The 19108-nt window shown below is 33.7% G+C and overlaps 5 protein-coding genes across 7 annotated transcripts; 2 read left to right on the top strand and 3 right to left on the bottom strand.

Annotated features, from left to right (window-relative positions):
- On the bottom strand, positions 148–3060 carry LOC109342706. The gene is made up of 3 exons (XM_019580663.1): positions 2940–3060; positions 1735–1930; positions 148–630 (listed from the first exon to the last, which is right to left on the bottom strand). Exons 2-3 carry the CDS (start codon positions 1914–1916, stop codon positions 444–446), a joined length of 369 nt encoding a protein of 122 aa, XP_019436208.1. The 5' UTR covers positions 1917–1930; positions 2940–3060; the 3' UTR covers positions 148–443.
- Positions 4403–7876, top strand: LOC109342701 (probable protein arginine N-methyltransferase 1). The gene is made up of 10 exons (XM_019580657.1): positions 4403–4535; positions 4586–4796; positions 4906–4916; positions 5748–5903; positions 6033–6096; positions 6208–6350; positions 6463–6550; positions 6927–7042; positions 7152–7302; positions 7492–7876. The coding sequence occupies exons 2-10, from the start codon at positions 4598–4600 to the stop codon at positions 7695–7697; spliced, it is 1134 nt and encodes a 377-aa protein (XP_019436202.1). The 5' UTR covers positions 4403–4535; positions 4586–4597; the 3' UTR covers positions 7698–7876.
- LOC109342703 (nucleophosmin-like) lies at positions 8503–10621 on the bottom strand. Its single transcript, XM_019580660.1, has 7 exons — positions 10244–10621; positions 10034–10144; positions 9768–9836; positions 9406–9537; positions 9019–9096; positions 8809–8934; positions 8503–8729 (listed from the first exon to the last, which is right to left on the bottom strand). Exons 1-7 carry the CDS (start codon positions 10430–10432, stop codon positions 8538–8540), a joined length of 897 nt encoding a protein of 298 aa, XP_019436205.1. The 5' UTR covers positions 10433–10621; the 3' UTR covers positions 8503–8537.
- LOC109342702 (pollen-specific protein SF21-like) lies at positions 11412–15111 on the bottom strand. Of its 2 annotated transcripts, XM_019580659.1 has the most exons (12): positions 14860–15111; positions 13517–13616; positions 13231–13328; positions 13042–13130; positions 12767–12827; positions 12588–12674; positions 12428–12505; positions 12286–12342; positions 12143–12198; positions 11919–12054; positions 11572–11814; positions 11412–11540 (listed from the first exon to the last, which is right to left on the bottom strand). In XM_019580659.1, exons 1-11 carry the CDS (start codon positions 14908–14910, stop codon positions 11593–11595), a joined length of 1035 nt encoding a protein of 344 aa, XP_019436204.1. In that variant the 5' UTR covers positions 14911–15111; the 3' UTR covers positions 11412–11540; positions 11572–11592. The 2 variants fall into 2 exon arrangements, with proteins under 2 accessions (XP_019436204.1, XP_019436203.1); XM_019580658.1 differs by having other exon boundaries at positions 11412–11814.
- On the top strand, positions 16800–18695 carry LOC109342698 (mitochondrial substrate carrier family protein P). 2 transcript variants are annotated; one of them, XR_002107119.1, is made up of 7 exons: positions 16800–16986; positions 17063–17356; positions 17442–17568; positions 17649–17833; positions 17915–18037; positions 18123–18437; positions 18470–18695. XR_002107119.1 is itself a non-coding variant. In XM_019580655.1 (6 exons), exons 1-6 carry the CDS (start codon positions 16831–16833, stop codon positions 18243–18245), a joined length of 1008 nt encoding a protein of 335 aa, XP_019436200.1. In that variant the 5' UTR covers positions 16800–16830; the 3' UTR covers positions 18246–18695. The 2 variants fall into 2 exon arrangements, 1 of the variants encoding a protein (XP_019436200.1); XM_019580655.1 differs by having other exon boundaries at positions 18123–18695.

Here is a 19108-nt window from a genome sequence, read left to right as displayed (position 1 = left end):
TTTCACAATTACGTCAATGTTTGTGACTCACCTTAGATATAGGTAAAACCACCTTAATTAAATCAGAGGAGCAGGAACATTTTGTTAATTATAGCAATTATGAGGGGTATCGTGGAAAATGAATGGTTCTAAACTTTATTTCATATTTCGACCAAATTGCATTTCATGTAAACTTTAAAGAAAATTGTTGCAAAGTATCATCATTAGTGAGTACCAATATGATAAGAACAGAAAACATGGTATGGTCCATCCCGCTTCAAATATAAGGGGGTTTATTGAGGCTTATCAAAGTTAGCCGCTAGTTACTCAGCTTCTTTCCAAAACCAAAACAAAAATTGGGATGTAGAATGCCCATAATCCACATAATGTATAAATGACTAGAGCACTGACTTAGGATTACAAAAGCTCCTGCTGCTAAAATATCCACTTCCAAATGGTTATTTTCAGACATAGTATCCGGTGAAAGTAAAGCCTCTTCCGACAATCTCACCGGCACAATACCAGGCAAAGCATTCAAGGCCAAACAAAGCAGCAATACCTGCATCTTCCACCTTTAAATCTTGCCTGTTCTTCCACAAACTCTTCACATGATCAAGCTCCTTCCAGAAGGACTCGTTACGGCTGGGGATACTGTAAAGGATAGGGAAGGTTATGCATAGAAGCAGAACGCTAATAATGTATACAATTTTGCATACAACAAGCTCATATTGCTATTTTGTTTTTAAAGAATGTACATTTGGCAAGTGATTTAAAATGCAATCCTGATTTGAGGGTCAGGTTGGAATCAAACACACATATTGACATGTTAATAGAAAAACATACTTAGACAATGTAGTGTTGATCGACATATAATAAGCATATTTATACAATATGGTGTACAATGCAAGTTCGTTTACATCAATTAACAATAAACCCGGGGTCTAAAACTTAAGAGTTCACTCTGAGGTAATGACTGAAAAGGCAAATGCTATTCTACACTCCAGAAGTTCTTCATAATGCATTTTTTTTTTAAAACAACAATGAAGGATGCTAGTCCTGTATTTGTTTCTTTAGTTAACAATAACAACTCTGGGCATAAACGTAGGAATTATAGGAACAATAGTTTGCACTTTGAATATTTTACTTAAACATGTTATGTTAAGTAAGGTCCCATTGAGCATTAGCAGAATGTTCTTCATGGGGTTTGCTAACTTCTGTAAGCAGTTTAGTAAACATTAAGTTGTACTTTCAACTAATTACAACACAACAAGCATGGGAGAGTAAAAATTTAACAGCAAAGAAGTACTGCATCAACAAGCAAGCAAGGAGCAACAAACATCGATTACCATTCCAATCTGTCGGAAAAAACCAATGCTATGTCATATTTGACTGAAATGTTGACGCTAAATTTCCAAAATATGCACCTCTTAATACTGATTTATAAAGACAAATTGGTGTTGGTTGCAATGCTACTGAAATACTGGGTTAAGATTCTGAATAATAAGAGTCTACTCCGTTCTTCATTTCAAATGTTATTTCCGCACCTATATGAGCCCTACCTCAATTTACAGGTCTTCCTTCCTTAGCAACAGAGGGACAGGTGGGAAATATTAAAACTCTCATCGCAAATGCCGACAACATTATTTGAAAAATAAGGTTTGGGCATCAATCAAATCAAATAAAACAATCTTACATTGTGAATCACGTCATAACCAACATTATTTCAGATAAAAACAATGTTGGGGAAAGTATAACCTTGCAAGGCGGGTGTAGAACAATTGCTTTGCCAGCTGGTCGCATTTCTCCACCGTAGGTGGCTCCTGAATGTATTGCTTGTTCTTCTCCAACAACTGCTTGTAGTAAGAATTACCATGCTTCCCAATAAACTGTGATGCTTGGCATGCTTTGGACTGCAACTGCTGCAACTTTGACGCCATGAAGCCTGTAAATTCTGCAAATTAAGCAGAACAAAAAAAACTCCAGATCAAAAGAAAAAACCAATGCACAATACATAACATTCCTTATCCAAAAAAATAATAAACTAAAGGAAATTACACTTACCTTCTCTCAGGTTTGGCTTAATTATACTCAACACCCCTCTTGTTTCAAAAAGCAACAAGTGTAGCTTTTAAAACACTAGAGATGTTAAATATAATTAAGACAAGCCTCATGAGAGGTCAGTATTGTGTGGTTTTTCAACAAGTTCCCCAATAATCTACTAATCGACTTGATGAGTCTAATGAACTTGATTCAAGTTAGATCTTGGAAATGGTTCTCTGATACTTATGTAAGTCATGGTAGATATGGTTTTGCTCAATAGTGTACAAAATCTATTGCTTGATTGGAAGGGGCTGTCATTGTAACAGTTAACTCTGTTTAATTCTTTGTTGTATATGGCTTTTTTTGTTTCTCTCATGTATACTCTGTCCGAGCCGGGAACATCCAGAGGTAAGTGGGGCTAACTCTTCCAGCATGGATTTTTTCCATCCACAGAACTCGAATCCGGGACCTTGCTTAGGGGAATCAAGCATGTACCCCTTGTGCTATTTTGCTTATTAAAAAAATCAAAATTTTGTGCTACAGTTCAAATTCCTACCTAGATTTCTGCATACTCAACGATAACATTTATGAAATAAGGATATGGAAGGTGTCAAGGTCTATCATTGAGATAGATTCTAAGAAATTCGATTTCTGTCTCAAAATTGATAAGAATGAATAGCTGAAAGCTTAAATTTTTAAATATGAATAAAAAATCAAAAAGAAAAAGGGGCTTAGAGTTACAATTAATACCAATTACCAAATAAATGTGGAGTTCGATTAAAGTGTAGCGTAGGCACTTACAAGAGATATTTGAAGTAGAATGAAGAAATAAAGTATATATTAGATGTAGTGAGATGAATTGGAGAAAAGATGAGAGAAGATAGAAAGGAGATCTGAAATGAATGAAAGAAAAATAGTACCTTTCCTTCAGAATGGATGAATATGAGAGAGAGAGCAACAAAGTGTGGTTTTGTGTTGCAAAATTGAGATCAGTGGGGTTTATGTTTACCCTTCACCCTCACCTCTTCCTTTATTTTCCCATTTCCTTATATTTCTGAATTAATCTATTTTGAATTCGTAGTTCGCTATCCTAAAAAATATGGCTTCCAATAATGGAATTTTTGACTTTGGATTTAGTTAAGATTATTAGATCAATGTCTTGTTCATTTATCCTTTCTTAAGGACAAAAGTACAATTTATTCTAATTGACATATACCATATTTCATAATTCATACTATTACATTCAAATAGTTTATCAAATTTGTACAAATAGCATATTACGTGATAAGGTAAATAATTTTTTCTAGGGTATCTTCAGGACAAAACGTAGAATAATAGATCATAAAAAAAATAATAGTTACATGAGGTACAAGCCTTAAAAATGTTACTACAAAATGATGTGATGTTACTTTGTTTTTTCAATTGTATGATTTTGACTTATTTTTTACGAACTTTTATCTCCTAATTTATATGATATGAATCATGCAAGTAATAATGCGTCACCCAAAATTATAGTGTATAGTTTTGGTTCATATCCTTTTTTATTGTGGAAAATTTATCCTCTTGCTTTAATATTACTAAGGGTTTATGCTCATTTTATTGATTCTAGGCAATGAAAAATATTGTGTTATGTTGTTAGGTTGAATGTTTTTGCTTAGGTGAGGTACAATTATAATTTATAAAACAACATATCAAATTTTAAGACTAGCCTACTCTCATATAGGATGATGTGAGTGAGAATTCAACATACATGTATAAAATTTGAAATGGGCTCGTGATATAAAACATCAATATATTAAATTTAGGTATTATCTTTTAAGCGCAATGGTATGCTTCATTTATCATTTAGTGTGCACTAGAGATTATATCATAATTATCACCAATTTTTGATGGTATAATTAACTCAAAAACTACTCAAATAAGTAATATAATAACTTCAAATATACAAAAAAAGAGAGAGTACAAAATAAGCATGTCAATGTGACAATGTTATTTGTTTAATCCAAAGGTATTATATTATTATAAATATGATAAATTTTGAACAATCATAAAAGTTAGAAAAATGGAAAACACACTGTTTAAATTGGATGATAATTTTATATAACCAAAAAAAGGACCAAAAACTATATATTACAATTTTATATAATCGAAAAAAAAATGCATACCAACCCTTTAGACCGAACATAAAATAACTAAACTTAAAATTGACCAATCAATATTTAAGGTTAGATTAGTTTCAAGCTTAGAGTCAGATTCAAATTCAAAAAATAACCCAATAATTTTTAAGATCAGGCAATAGCAAATCTTAACCCGTCTCAATAATACCTATGCTCATCATATTATATACCAAAATTTAGACTCAGAATAACTAAACCTAAAATTGACCAATCTGAGTTCCCTCCTTAACTAAAAAAATAAATAACGCGCCGGCGGAATAAAAGGCCAAAAAACCCAAAACCCACACTAAACCCTAATTTCCCAATCATAAGCACACTCTACAATCTTCTTTGACCACACAAAACCGCAAATTCATATCTTTCACTTCTTTGTTCGCCGTAAGAAGAAGAAGAAGAACGACATGAGCAACAACAGCAACCACCTTCGGTTTCAGGATGCTGATGAAGTGGTCGAAGATGCAGCTGAAAGCTCCAACCTTGACCATTCAATGTGTGACCTTGTTGCTGATGCTGATGTTGATGCTCAACCTTCTTCTCTCGACGTCGTTTCTGCTGATAAAACCAGTGCTGATTACTACTTTGATTCCTATTCTCATTTTGGTATATTACTATTTCCCTTTCTATGTTTTCAACTTTTTTATTATCTGTTTATGCATCTATATCACTTTTCTTAACGTCACTCGTTTTTTGTTTCTATATGTGTTTGCAGGAATTCATGAAGTAAGTATCTTCAACTCCGATGCAGTTTCCTATTCCAAGTTTAAATTTTGATTTTTTATTGAATTTTCAAAGAGCTTATATGGGCTTAGGAGAACCATTTATGAAAATAGTTTATGACCTTACTCTAAGCTCATTTTAATAAGTTTGTGGGGAAAAAATTGTTAGCTTATTTCAGAAGAGTTTTTGAGCAAGCACTTAATGAGCGCTAGTCTAGAAATGGGGGTCCTTTTCAATCTGATGTTTTTAACAGTTTTGAGTAAGAAACAGAACATAAATGTTAAAATGCTATGCAATATTTGAGGTGTTTTCTAAGCGTGTACAAAGTGCTTATTTTGATTTATTGAAACATTCTGAAAATAAACTTCTAAAAGTAGTTTACCACCTCGTATTAGTTTTTAGCTTATTGATTATTTCAATAGATTCACGAGATAAGAGCTTATGGAAAAAGTAATTTTTAGCTTATTTCATAAGAGTTTGTTGAATAAGCACTTCATTAAGCTGTTTACCCAATGTGCCCATTGTCCAAAAGACGATTTTTTTCAACTCACTGTTTTTTGTTGTTGATAACTAATTGTAACCAAATAATGTGCCGTGTTTTGATAGACATGTTAAAAATAAATCGAGGGCATCATTTGTATCATGTCTCTTGCTTTTGATTGGGTGGCTTCTTGGGTTAAAATTATTTCATTTTTTCCTTGGATGCATTTTATCATTCACTATGAAAGTTTCTTAAATTCATTGTGAAAGAAAAAGATAAAAGAAGCCAAGCTTGCCCTCCTTCATACTTCATGCATAAAGATATATAACATTGACAACCTTCTTGAACTGCAGGAAATGTTGAAGGACAGTGTGAGAACTAAGACATATCAAAGTGTTATTTATCAGAATAAGTTCTTATTTAAGGACAAAATAGTTCTCGATGTGGGTGCTGGGACTGGCATTTTATCACTATTTTGTGCCAAAGCAGGGGCAAAGCATGTCTATGCAGTAAGTGTCTGACTTCCCTTTTCTCCTTGTAGTGTTTTTAATGAAAAAATATCTGTGATTTAAAACTTTATCATGTATTCCACATCTACATCATTTTGAATTGCACTGCTTTTAATTTTGAAAACTCAGGTTGAGTGCTCCGATATGGCTGACATGGCAAAGGAGATAGTTGAAGTGAATGGATACTCTAATGGTGATGCCATTTATATATGCCTCTAATTCATTTCCGGTATATTTTGTTTTAGTGGGCAGGTTAATTGCAACAGCTACTCACTATAATTACTATAAGTTGTTTTCTTTACAGTTGTAACAGTTTTGAAGGGGAAGATTGAAGAACTTGAACTTCCAGTTGCCAAAGTTGATATTATAATTTCAGAATGGATGGGTTATTTCTTGTTGTTTGAGAATATGTTAAATTCTGTTCTCTATGCTCGTGACAAATGGCTTGTAAGTTATGCCTTTTTCACTCTAGCTGATACTTGGCTGATTAAATATTACACACACTAGTATGGGATGGTTATAAACTTTGGACTTTCCTTTTACTCTTCTTTTTGCTTAGGTGGATGGTGGAGTTGTGCTACCAGATAAAGCATCCCTCTATCTCACTGCTATTGAAGATGCAGACTACAAAGAAGATAAAATTGAGTGTGAGCTATTTATCTCTTGCTAAATGAGTATATGAATCTCTTATAGTGTACTTGTAATGAAAAAGACATCCAAGACAGTGTTTATTAGCATCCCAAACCTGTATGCAAGTAGATAAATCTATTATTTATTTTAATTTTTACGTGTATTAATGAATTGATGACATGTCAATTCCTACCATTAGGCAGTGTTTAAAACTCTTGAAATTTCTAGCTGTATAGAAAGAGAAAGGGGTGTGCTAAGGAATGCACGAGAGTTTTATTTTTTATGCTTGAGAGTATCAATGATTTTCAAGCTTTTGTAGCAAATTCCATAAAGATATTGCATTTTCATTTTTATACCTGCTTAATGATATTGCTTTTTCATATTCTGTATCAGTTTGGAAAAATGTATATGGATTTGACATGAGCTGCATCAAGAAACAAGCCATAGTGGAACCTCTCGTTGACACAGTTGATCAGAATCAGATAGCTACAAACTGCCAACTTCTCAAGGTGGATAGCTCTTCTGATGTTCCATATTTTTTATGTACTTTATTTCTGTGTTCCCAAGAGTTTCTTGCTTTATTTTGAACATATGCACTGATTGCTTCATAATTTTTAGACTATGGATATCTCAAAGATGGCTCCTGGAGACGCTTCATTCACTGCACCTTTTAAACTTGTAGCTGCACGTGACGATTATATTCATGCTCTTGTTGCTTATTTTGATGTATCATTTACAAGGTGTCATAAATTGATGGGCTTCTCTACAGGTTAATTCCTTTCTACTTCCCAAGTTCTCATTGATGTTTTGATTTTCTGTTTTTATGTTTTTGGCACTTGAATTAAGTTCCTCAAAAGGATATAGTTGTTTCAGTTTTTCTTTTTTTTGTTCAGCAGCACATATATTGAGTAATTGTTAAACCTGTAAACATGGAGTTACCTGCATCATATTTTTGCAGGGCCTAGATCAAGAACCACACATTGGAAACAAACAGTCCTTTATCTTGAAGATGTGTTGACCGTTTGTGAGGGTGAGGCAATTGTAGGGAGCATGACTGTGGCTCAAAATAAAAAGAATCCCAGGGATATTGATATAATGCTCAAGTATACATTGAATGGTCGAAGATGCAATGCTTCAAGAATTCAGTACTACAAGATGCGTTAAGCCAAATTTTGAGATTTTGACAATTAGCTTCTTTTTTAAGAAGAGGCTGTTGCTTAAGAACTGTAACTTATTCACTGTTTATTTGATTTCTTTCTCACAATTGCTCAATTCTGTTCTGGATGTAATGGTGAACTTTAAAATTCTATTTATTTACTGTTTAGTTTATTTCCCCTTTTACCCAGTATCCAGTGTCTGCCATGCTCTCATATTTTACTCTTTATATCTATGATGTAACCAATACAGTCTGATCATGACTACAATTTGATTATTAAGATAAAGGGGTGTGTGATCCACTACAAAGCTCAACTGTGGTTATGAAAATATGATGTCAAGGATAAGCGTTTATCAAATTATGAGATGAGTGATATCATAAATCATCTATTTTTATCTTAGTATTTGATATATATAGAAAGTATGTCACAATTATTAAGCTTATATGAAACTCTTGTGGCATTGATCCTAATTAATAGTAGGCATAATAATCACTTTTGTATCAACATAATTGAGGTTTAATTAGATATAGAGGACACAATAAATTTCTAACTCCTGTAGAGAAATGTGTCCATAAAGCTCATTTTGCATAAACTTCACTATCGTTCAGTTTAGCTATAGTGTAGATCCACCCTTTTACATCAACAGTAGAGTCACTAAAATACACCAAGAAACCAAATCCATGATCTGTATATGAATTAATCCATGTAGTTGATTGTAAAGCTCTCATTTCATTGCTTCCATTACATTTCTACCTCATGTCCATCTTCAGCACAGTACCTCTAACAAAACTTGTGGAAAATGCCTGCAGTTCTTAATAACACTAGGATATGCAGTGTCTATGGCACCTTAAAGTTCTGACTTCCATGCCTTTGAACCCTTCTTTGTAGTGGTTGTCTTCTTTCCCTGCCACCATTTTCGTATCCGATTCGAAACTCTGTCAGCATGTTTTTTCAGTGTCGTGCTCGTGTCTGCAATTCCTTTTATTATCACCTGTTTCCAGTCACCCTTTCCACTTTCTTTTTCCCTCAAGACTTTTCCCTATAAGATGCAATTTTATACAATGATCAGTGGTTATAGATACTGTCTCTAGAAAAAGGCATTTCAATCAATATCATACCAATTTTGAGGGGAGGTCAGCCTCGTCATCATCTTCATCTTCATCATCGGCATCTTCATCACCAAGATTCTTGTTCATTAAATCATCCCTCGAGTACATTTTCATGCCAGGTGCTCCTGGCATGCCCTGAAGCAGAAATAAATACAGTAAGATCATAATGCAAGTAAACCTTCCTCCAACAATATAAAACAAGAAGAAAAGGAAAAATACCTCCATAGATTTTAGTAGCTTTTCCATTTCGGCCTCCTTATCAGACTTCGCAACAAAAGGTTCACCAGGAGTCCTGTCCTGCAGCAATATAGAGAAAATCTTTTGATGAGAACTAGCTAATCAAACAAATATGCAATGTTAGAGAGAATCATTGCATTAGAGCACTGTGTGGGATTTGGTAGATGCATTAAACAAACACAAGAAGTAGATGCATCAAACAAATAGAAGAGAAGAAGTAGGTGCATTAAACAAACACAAGAAAATGGTAATATCTACAATGAAACAAAGCAAGAGCATATTATTGTTGTTGAGAAAAGAAAAGTTGTGTAAAGAACAAAATACATATTCTATGCAGCAGCAGCAACAGCCAGACTCAAAAATATATACCTTAGGGACTGGGGGTGGCTTCTTACTACATGCTTTAGTAAGGTCTTTGCAAAGATAATTGAGCAATGAATCAACATCTGGCTTGGATTTATACAAATATTCAGCAACATCTGTATCAGAATACCCCATGACCTGCAAATTCAAGTTAGCAATTCAGCTCCACATAGTAATTTATAGAATAGTGAATAAATTGAGATACTTAAATAGTGCATAATGCATTCATCATGACTAACAATTATCAACATAGTGCTCTTAATTGATTGAGATTTGAGAATATAGTAATGTAAAATTGTCCCTCTCTATTCTAAATATATGTTGCTATTCACTAGTGATGAACAAAAGCATCGGAAAAAGTGTCATACCTCTTGACAAGCTCGCTCAATAGTCTTGCATTCAGAATTGCATTGACCTTCAGAGTCTTGTTCCACCAGCTGAGAGAAAGTTAGAGAACCAATATCAACAAAATTATATAAACAAGTCACATATCTTTCCATCCAAAATCTAATGAAAAGACCAAGAAATCATAAGGTGCAGCATAAGGGGAAAACATCTATAACAACATCAAACATAACTTGAAAACTCCATAAAGCTATGAATTATAAACAAACACAAAATTGAATCATGTTACCTCCAACCTATCTTCTTTTTCCACAATATCAATGCGCAATATCCAATCAGCTTCTGCCTTTTTCAGATTACAAATATTCTCTGCCATTTCAATAATCTGGTACTCCGATATCTAACATCCAAACAAAACACAAAATCATTCTACTAAAACAGACATACCATGAAACAATTAAGACAAAAAAAAACTCAAACGAAAAAGAAAAAAAAAAACCTTTTTGGGAGAGATCTGAACTTGCTTGTTGTAAACTTGGTGATGCAACTCCTTAGCGAGTTTTTCACACACTTGGCACTTAATGTAAGGAACATCTTCCTTTCTAGCAACCCCCACTGGTTTTTTGGAGCTATGTGAAAGTGAAACAACCACAACTGACACAACTACAAACCATAGCAATGCTTTCATCTTCCCAATAACACAAAAACACAAAGGGTTCTAGACCCACCTTGATTTGAAGATCGGATCCTTAGAAAGATCAAATTTTTTTCACTAAAATTGAGTGAATGATTTGGTACATAACTCTGCAAGCGTGTACTTCACTTCAACAAATATAATGTTAAATTTATAGCTTTTTGGTACAGAAAAATATCATTTTTAGTGTATGTGATTGGTTCAGATAAGCAGAAAAATAGTGGGTCCCGTCTTCTTCACCAATAAATCAAAACCATGTTAAAATTGATTATTTTAAAACCAAAATGTAAAAAATAAATCACTTACCTTTATCTTTGCATCAAAATGTATAGAAATCAATCACTTTTTTAGTTAATGAATCAGTCCTAATTTATAAAATGGGCACGTACCAAACATGTACCTAAAGTCTAAAACCCCTTAGATACCAAATTTGGATTTCTCTTTTGGTGTAACCAGAGATCCTCTGAGTTCAATATTGGTTTGTATTTCATTATCTTCCTTACCTTATGTATACAAGTTTATGTGTCATTTTTCCCCATTTATATATATAACAACTACCTGCACCAGATATTTATAAAGTGATAATGTTGGGAAGGGTAAAATGCAACTTATGAGAATAAACAATATTGATTAGTTATGGCCATGAGGGCACATTTTATGTTTCGAGAATGTGTATCATTTCATATACTTTTATGTTTTACTTTTTTGACAAATAAGAAATGAGTGGTAAAACTTTAGAACAACATATGTGGCTCTAATGGTCGCTGCGGAAGTTAACTAAAACCAGAAGAGGAAGAAACAATGAAAATTCCTATCCAGTCAAAGCAAATGCATAATGGAAAAAAAATGCTAGTAATGGGAAGGGTATCTTTAAAAATCAAGGGGTCCCTATGGGTTATTGAATTTACAGACACAGCCCAATGATACCTTAATAATGACTACAAATGAATAAAGGGAAATCTCCCTTTTTCTCTCTCACTCTATATATTTATATATCTTCCTTCAAATCCTCAAACTCTCTTTTCTTTCTATGTACAACTCTCCTTCTCTCCATCCACTTCTATATCCCTCTTAAACAGTAAAAAACTCATAAAACAAAAAAGAAGAGAAAGAAAGAAGAAGTGGTTTAAATTACAAAAGTGTATATAATAATATCAAACTTGAAGTGAAAGACGTGTCTTTATAGGCTTTAGCTTCAATCCCATGCTCTCTGGAGAAAGGAGTTCAGGAGAGATGCAAGATGGACTAAGAGGGCTCCTTGGGCTGTGGCTGAAATAGGATGGTCTATACAAACCATAACCCATGAAAAAGTACTCCATTGGTATCAGCATTGCATGTGGTTGTTCCTCTGTAACCATTGATCCACAAGCCTGGACCTGCCATATCAACCCACTCTCAAAATGAATTGTGGATGATGTAATAACTGTATATAGATCATTACACTGATAGGGTATAGTTATTCACATTTTAGACTACATACCTCGACCAAGGCACTATATCTCCTATCGAGTTTTGAAGTCATGTGAAGAGCTTCTGAATGAAAAGGAGAACTGTCCCCAACAAAAACAAGTGTACGGCATTTTAATCTCTTCAATCCTTCTGTTATATCAGGCCTCCTGCAAACAATGTTACAGCATATCAATATGCTGGTATACTATACACACAAAATTACATATGGTGAAGTAACTATTTAGCAGATCTTACTGATTAATAGCGTGAAGAAACCGTAAGACATTTACGCTCTTTCTCTCATCCAGCAACTGGAAAAAGAGACAGCACAAAGCGAGGTAAATACACCAAAAGAACAAAAGGAACTAAGTAAGCAAAGGAATTTATTAAGCACTAACTTTTCTGCAAGCTTCAACTATCTCTGATTCTGGAACTTCAGCATTACCACGAACTTCCTGTTAAATTGACCAGTGAAACTCGCAACATTCGGATGGAAGAGATAAAGTAAGAGAGATGCTAAGATTCGTTGCATTACAATACCTTGCTGAAGTACCGCTGAAGCAAACACTCCTTCAGCAAGCCACATACACCATAGAAATATAACAAATTGGACATCACCTAAAAATTACAAGCAGTTTTAGGTAATGTTATCACATAAGAGAACTCATAATGGATTAGTCGACTGGTGTTTGAAAGGAACCTTGTTAAAAATCCATTCTGTCCAAGAAGGAGCTTTGCACAAAGGAGATACAAGTATTAAACCAAGAACGCGGTCCCTATATTTTATCTATAACAAAGAAGCAAATAAGAACAAATCAATAAGATTGACATTATATTAAAACTAATAAGCATTGGTTGAACTGTTAATAAGGTACATACTGCGAATAAAGAAAGGATATAAGCACCAGCCGTGACTCCCATACACATCACCGCACCAAGCCTGTCCAAGCAAATAGTTCATGCTAGCCATTAGTAAATATATTACATACATTAAACATTTCACTCGAGAGTATGCAGTGTCCTTTCTGCATATTGCTTGTGTTCAAATAAACGCAATAATTCAAAAAATGAAGCCTATTCTACAACCACAACAACAACCAAGGCTAAGCTAACCGTTAAAAGCATATTAACCAGAGCAATTGTACTGTACTTACCCAAAATAGTTGAGAACCTCAATTATTTGATCTGCTAAGTCTTCGGCAGAAGGGATATGATCATCATGACAAATTGAAGCAGCTCCTAACTGAAAGAACTCTTGTGGAAGTTCCAGAGGAACTATGTGAATAATAATGTTCAGCTCTAAATGCAATAAAAATTACATTCAAATCCATCAAGTTACAAACCTCATGGCCAGGAGGACTAATGTGATATATGCAGAAGTTGTGAAGGAGCAAAGAAGCAGCCTCTGGACAGAAAAATAGTCCTTGGAAACACGACACGTCTGTTTCAATGCATAGACGTAAAAGAATGTTTTCAGATTAGATTAAGAGAATGAGTTGAAACATACACAAAATCACTAATGTAATCACAGAACTAAACAATAAATTTTAGAACAGCAGGGAAAAAGGTTCAGAATCTTGACATTTAAAATGAATAATTGACTACAAGAAAATGTCAGACTACACTTACGATTAAGTGCTAAATCTGGATAAGTGATTAGAGCTGGTTTGTCTTGATCCCCATAGACTATAACAGATACAGTACCACAGCCAGTCCGAATGTGATGTTCCTGAATTAATAATCCAAAGTAAGTGCAAGACAAAACACAGTAAGAAAAGTAAAACTTAACCACATAGGAAAGAAGTACAAAAATTGAAATAAACTTTCAGAACAAAAATAGAAGCACATAGGATATCCTTTATTTTGTATGTACTCCATTTGAGTAATGGAAAATAATGCCAAACTTCTCCAAATATTATTCCCTAACATGGTGGCTACTATGTGCCTTTACCCCTTTTTTGGACAACCCAAATTAACAAGCAACAGCATATTAAGACCCCTTCTTAAAAATAAAAAAGATAAATGAAATAAGCACTTTCAGATTCCAATCATTGTATGTCCTAGAAAAGAAACAAGGTGAATGAAGCCAGTGAAAAATAGGACAGTATCTTGAAATTTTTAAAAGGAGGAGAATGACTTTAGTGACATAATAACGTATATATAAATTGTAAAGGAACATGTAGAATTATCAACATTACAATAAGATAAAGGACAAGAAAGGTATAGCTAAGGTTCTCATAGACTATAATGCAAGTGGAAAGAATCGAGGTGACAGAAAAGCCAAAGCACAAAGGATCCAATTCCTTCAAAGTGATGAACATCATCATATAAGAAATAGGGGAAAATTACCTAGACCCCACCTAAAAACAAAAAAGAAGAAGAACAAAAGGAAAAGGCAAACAACAAACTATGATAGGAAAATAAATTCCTATATCATGTAAACCTCATCAAATATGTATAGAAAAACATCATCAAATGCTGCAAAGGCAAATTAATTTCTTAAAAAAAACTAAATCTATATTTCAACAATTGTATGATATACAAAGAGACAGTGCTATAGGAAGCTATAACAAAAGATTAAGGCTTCGTTTGGATAAGAGTATAATGCATATAATGAAATTCCAAAACAATGACCAAATGAAAATCTATTAGGAGAAGAAGGACATGAAATATGTGACATATCAGGAATGCGCAGATCAAATATTTATCATTTAAAAATACTCAGAATCCCAAAATGGTTTGTTGAATAAATTCAAAGGAAGAACACAAGGAAAGGAAACAAACAAACCAACCAACCCCATGAATTTATGAAATGAGATCCTATTGCAAAAACAAGGCACAGCGAAAATAAATAAAAATGTGAATGATGTAAACGTGTTCATGAAATAATTGCAAAGGACCCCATGTAATGAAAATGAATGGATTTGTATAAAGATGAAAACTTGGAAAGAAAAGAAGAAGAGGGGTGAGACCTTTCCACCGAGATAGATCCTCTCCATGTCAAGTGAAACGGATTCAGCCATGGCTGTAGCTGTGTTCTGTCCCAAAAGGTTCTTCTTCTTCTTCTTCTTCTTCTTCTTCTTCTCTCCCTCTTTTTTGTTTTTTGTTTGTTTGTTGTTGGATCAAAGAAATGGGTTACGTAATTATATATAGATATAAATAGAAAGAGAGATAAAAGTGGAGGAGGATGGTTTTAGTTTCTGTGTTGTGTTTGTGTTGTGTTTGTGTTTGTGTTATGTTTGTGTTGTGTCGTTGAGTTGAATGAAGCAGAAACATACGTTTGATTTTAACCACCACCGACGCGCCACTCGTGTCATTTTTTTACCTTCGAACTAACTACAGATACACATATAATATGTCACATTTAAAAATAAATACATTTTCTTGTTTTTTATACTATTATTCAAAAATAAATTTAATCAGAACTAAAATATTAATGTACTGTCAAGATTTTATTGGTTATCTCTACATGATTTCGTCTCGATAAAAGTCTTTCTCAATCCCAACCTAACCACTTTCTCTGTTTTGCTTAATTTCACATCATGCCGACGTCGTTTTACTCTTTACCTTATCTGTCTCACTCTCACACCATCCATCTCATCTTCTTTTGGTTTCACTACAAAACTAATAATGTCATTCTAAATATCTTTCTTTTTTTCCATTTTCTAGTGTCTTATATTTTTAATTTACTATAAGAAGAGCAGGTTGAGATCATCATATATTCACTTATAAAATTTATTTGGATCACCTTTTAAATAAGCTTTATCAACTTAATTCTAATGAGTCCAAATGCAATATAACTTCTGCTTAAAAAACGCATAAGTATAATTGAAGTATATTTCATAATATATATGTAAAAATCGGCCATATCAAATATATGTATATATTGTATAATAACAAACTAAGTTAGAAGCACGAGAAAGATAATATTAATTTGTCTCAATTAACTTTAGATGATGAACACAAGTGTTGAAACTTGTTCTTCTATTGAAGAGGGAACTTAGAAGTTAAACAAGAAAAATATTATATAGGTTGCGTGCCTTTCATTTGACTCCAATCATTAATCATGCCATCCTAATCGTCCTTCTTTTTTTTCAAATGTAAATTGATGAATCAATATATTCCTCACACCTATACCAAATTACCAACCCATATTATTAATGGAGAGTAAAGCCATTTTGCTCCACAAATATTGGCATTAAAAAAGTGACTAATGCAATTTGATACTTCTTGGAATGATTTCCAATCCTCTATATTTAGTATAGCTAACTCCAAAATGATTAAAGAAAATGCTCACATAAAATTAACACTATAAACTATAAAGCTAGCTAGAGTGTAATATTTACAATCAATATAAAACTCCATAGTAGATGATCTAATATTATTATAAAAAACTTACACTTTCATAAATATATATTTATTTTTTTCTGATAAAGTTATTGTAAACATGGGGTTATTAAATATATGGATTGTCATAAAAAATATATAAATTGTTTGATGTGTTAAAGCAAAGAGAGAAATTACCCTTATTTTAATTATGAGTTGGTGGTTTTTGTGAATCAATAATGCGACTAATCACCCCATAAAGATAGACACGTTTACTAAGTTACTATTATAATATACCATTTTCTATTACACCCTTCCTTGTCTACTCATCATCACATAATTTAACTTTATTATTGTCATGAATTTAAGTTTAAGCTACCTACTAATTCCACCTTTTGCATTTGGATGTCATATATAGGTAATTATAGGTAATTATATAAAAATAATAGTTATATTGGTGTGGCAGGGTGAAGACCAAAGAATGAGAGAGAAGGAGTCTGAGTTGGATGGTTGTGGTTGGGTTTCCAATACATTATTATATTAAATTACTCAACTTTATTATTTTTATATTGAAAGAGAGAGAATCAAGGAAGTAGTTAATTGTAGTAGTTGTCTGAATGAGAGAGAAGAAGAGAGAAGAGGAAGCAATAATAATGGATGATGTATTGGAAAACATGCCTCTTTTCTGTAAGGAACTTGTAGCTGGTGGTGTTGCTGGTGCTTTTGCTAAATCCGTTGTTGCTCCACTTGAACGCCTCAAAATTCTCTTCCAGGTTCCTTCCAATTATTCTACCTTTATCATTCTTCTACTTGTCACTAATAACTGTGGATTTTCCCCTCTTTTGGCAGACCCGAAGAGATGAGTTTCATAGCACAGGATTTGTTGGGTCAGCTAAGAGAATAGCTAAAACAGAAGGCATTTTGGGTTTCTACAGAGGTAACGGAGCAAGTGTTGCGAGGATAATTCCTTATGCAGCCATTCATTTTATGTCCTATGAGGAATACCGCAGACGGATCATACAAACTTTCCCACATGTCTCCAAAGGGCCTACCCTTGACCTTCTCGCAGGATCTTTGTCTGGAGGGACAGCTGTGCTTTTTACTTATCCCCTCGACTTAATTCGAACTAAGTTAGCTTATCAGGTCAATTATTTCATCATCTATGCATTTCATCATCATGGCTTTTTCATTATTCTGTGAACTAACTACTATGCATTTCCAACTGCAGATTGTTAGTCCAACAAAGTTCAATGCTCCAGGGATGCTTCACAATGAACAAGTTTATAAAGGGATCCTTGATTGTTTTCGAAAAACTTACAAAGAGGGTGGCTTTAGAAGTCTATACCGAGGAGTGGGTATGCATTTAAATCCGCCTAGTGTTTGATTTCACTCTTGTGTTCATATCATACAATTCTTCTATTACTCATGGCAACAGCTCCAACTCTTGTTGGAATATTTCCGTATGCGGGTTTGAAATTCTACTTCTATGAGGAAATGAAGCTCCATGTCCCAGAGGAGTACAAGAAAAGCATCATGGTCAAACTCACATGTGGATCTGTAGCAGGTTTATTGGGTCAGACTTTCACGTATCCTCTTGAAGTTGTAAGGAGGCAAATGCAGGTAACCTGCTTCTTTTCTTTATTCAGATTTTTATAGTTGTATATCAAATAATCTGGTACAAGTTCACAATAATCTGGCTAGGTTCAAAAACTCCTGGGATCTGATAATCTAGAATTGAAGGGGACTGTGAAATCACTTGTTCTGATTGCTCAAAAGCAAGGCTGGAAGCAACTCTTCTCAGGGCTGAGCATCAATTACATAAAGGTTGGAAAACTAACAGCATGTTAGAGCAACTTACCCTCCAGAATCCTTCTATATGATTAATTAAGTGATGACTTTTGTAATTCAGGTTGTTCCATCTGTGGCCATCGGGTTTACCGTTTATGATACTATGAAATCATACCTGAGAGTTCCATCGAGGGACGACGAAGCTGCAGATGAAGCAGTAACCAATAAAAGAATCCGCCAATAATCCGCAAAGTAACAATATAACATGTTCCCCTTCAGATACTAGCCCTTCTAACTCCTCATATGCTTCAAATTGGCATCAAGGTCTCATTCTATTTGCACTGTTATTCACACATTATTTGAGCTGCACCGCCTGCACGTTTCACTCTTTCGAGTTGTACCATGCGACGGAGGTCATAAAATTCCATCTTTAAATCGGATACAACATGTATTTTATGCATACCTCACCAGGGAATGACCCTTGACTAAGGTATCATTGATTTCATCAATTTAGGTTGTGACAAAATGTAATTTGTCAACATAGGACACACTATGCACATACAAATAAAAGATAAACTGCATTTTTTGAAGGTGCGGGTAGAGATGATGATTTAGAAATTTGATGTAATCCCTCAACTGCACACTGCTTATTCTAAGCAGCCATCAGATTTCTACCACCTTCCAATATTTGTTAGCTATTTTTGTTTTCAATTTGGTATGTAACAACATCTTAATGTCAATAAAGAATCAACATGCTGGTGTTTGTGTACAAAGGAGAGAGTGTTACTGAGTTATTGTAAGTGTTTATTGAAGACTTAGTTAAGTTTGACTTCCTTGTAAATAGAGGTTTTTTTGGTCTTCAATACTTGTAAAAAATCTATGCTCCGGATCCTCACAATTTCAAAACATTTGATAGAGTATTTCAGGGTAGTAAGAACACTTTATAGCTTCATCCAGAAGCCACGATAAATATTATGCAGCATAATGGAAATTTACCAATGATAATATTCACCAACCTCAATTTTCCATTATTAGTAGCTTTGCAAGCTTACAACAAATAGAAGCTATGAAGGTTAATTCTTAGCAGGAACAATATAGTAATATAAC

Source organism: Lupinus angustifolius, chromosome LG03 (genome assembly GCF_001865875.1).
Source record: "Lupinus angustifolius cultivar Tanjil chromosome LG03, LupAngTanjil_v1.0, whole genome shotgun sequence".
Classification (NCBI taxonomy): Eukaryota; Viridiplantae; Streptophyta; class Magnoliopsida; order Fabales; family Fabaceae; genus Lupinus; species Lupinus angustifolius.
The sequence above is the reverse complement of the archived record's forward strand: the minus strand, read 5'-3'. Positions and strand labels throughout refer to the sequence as shown.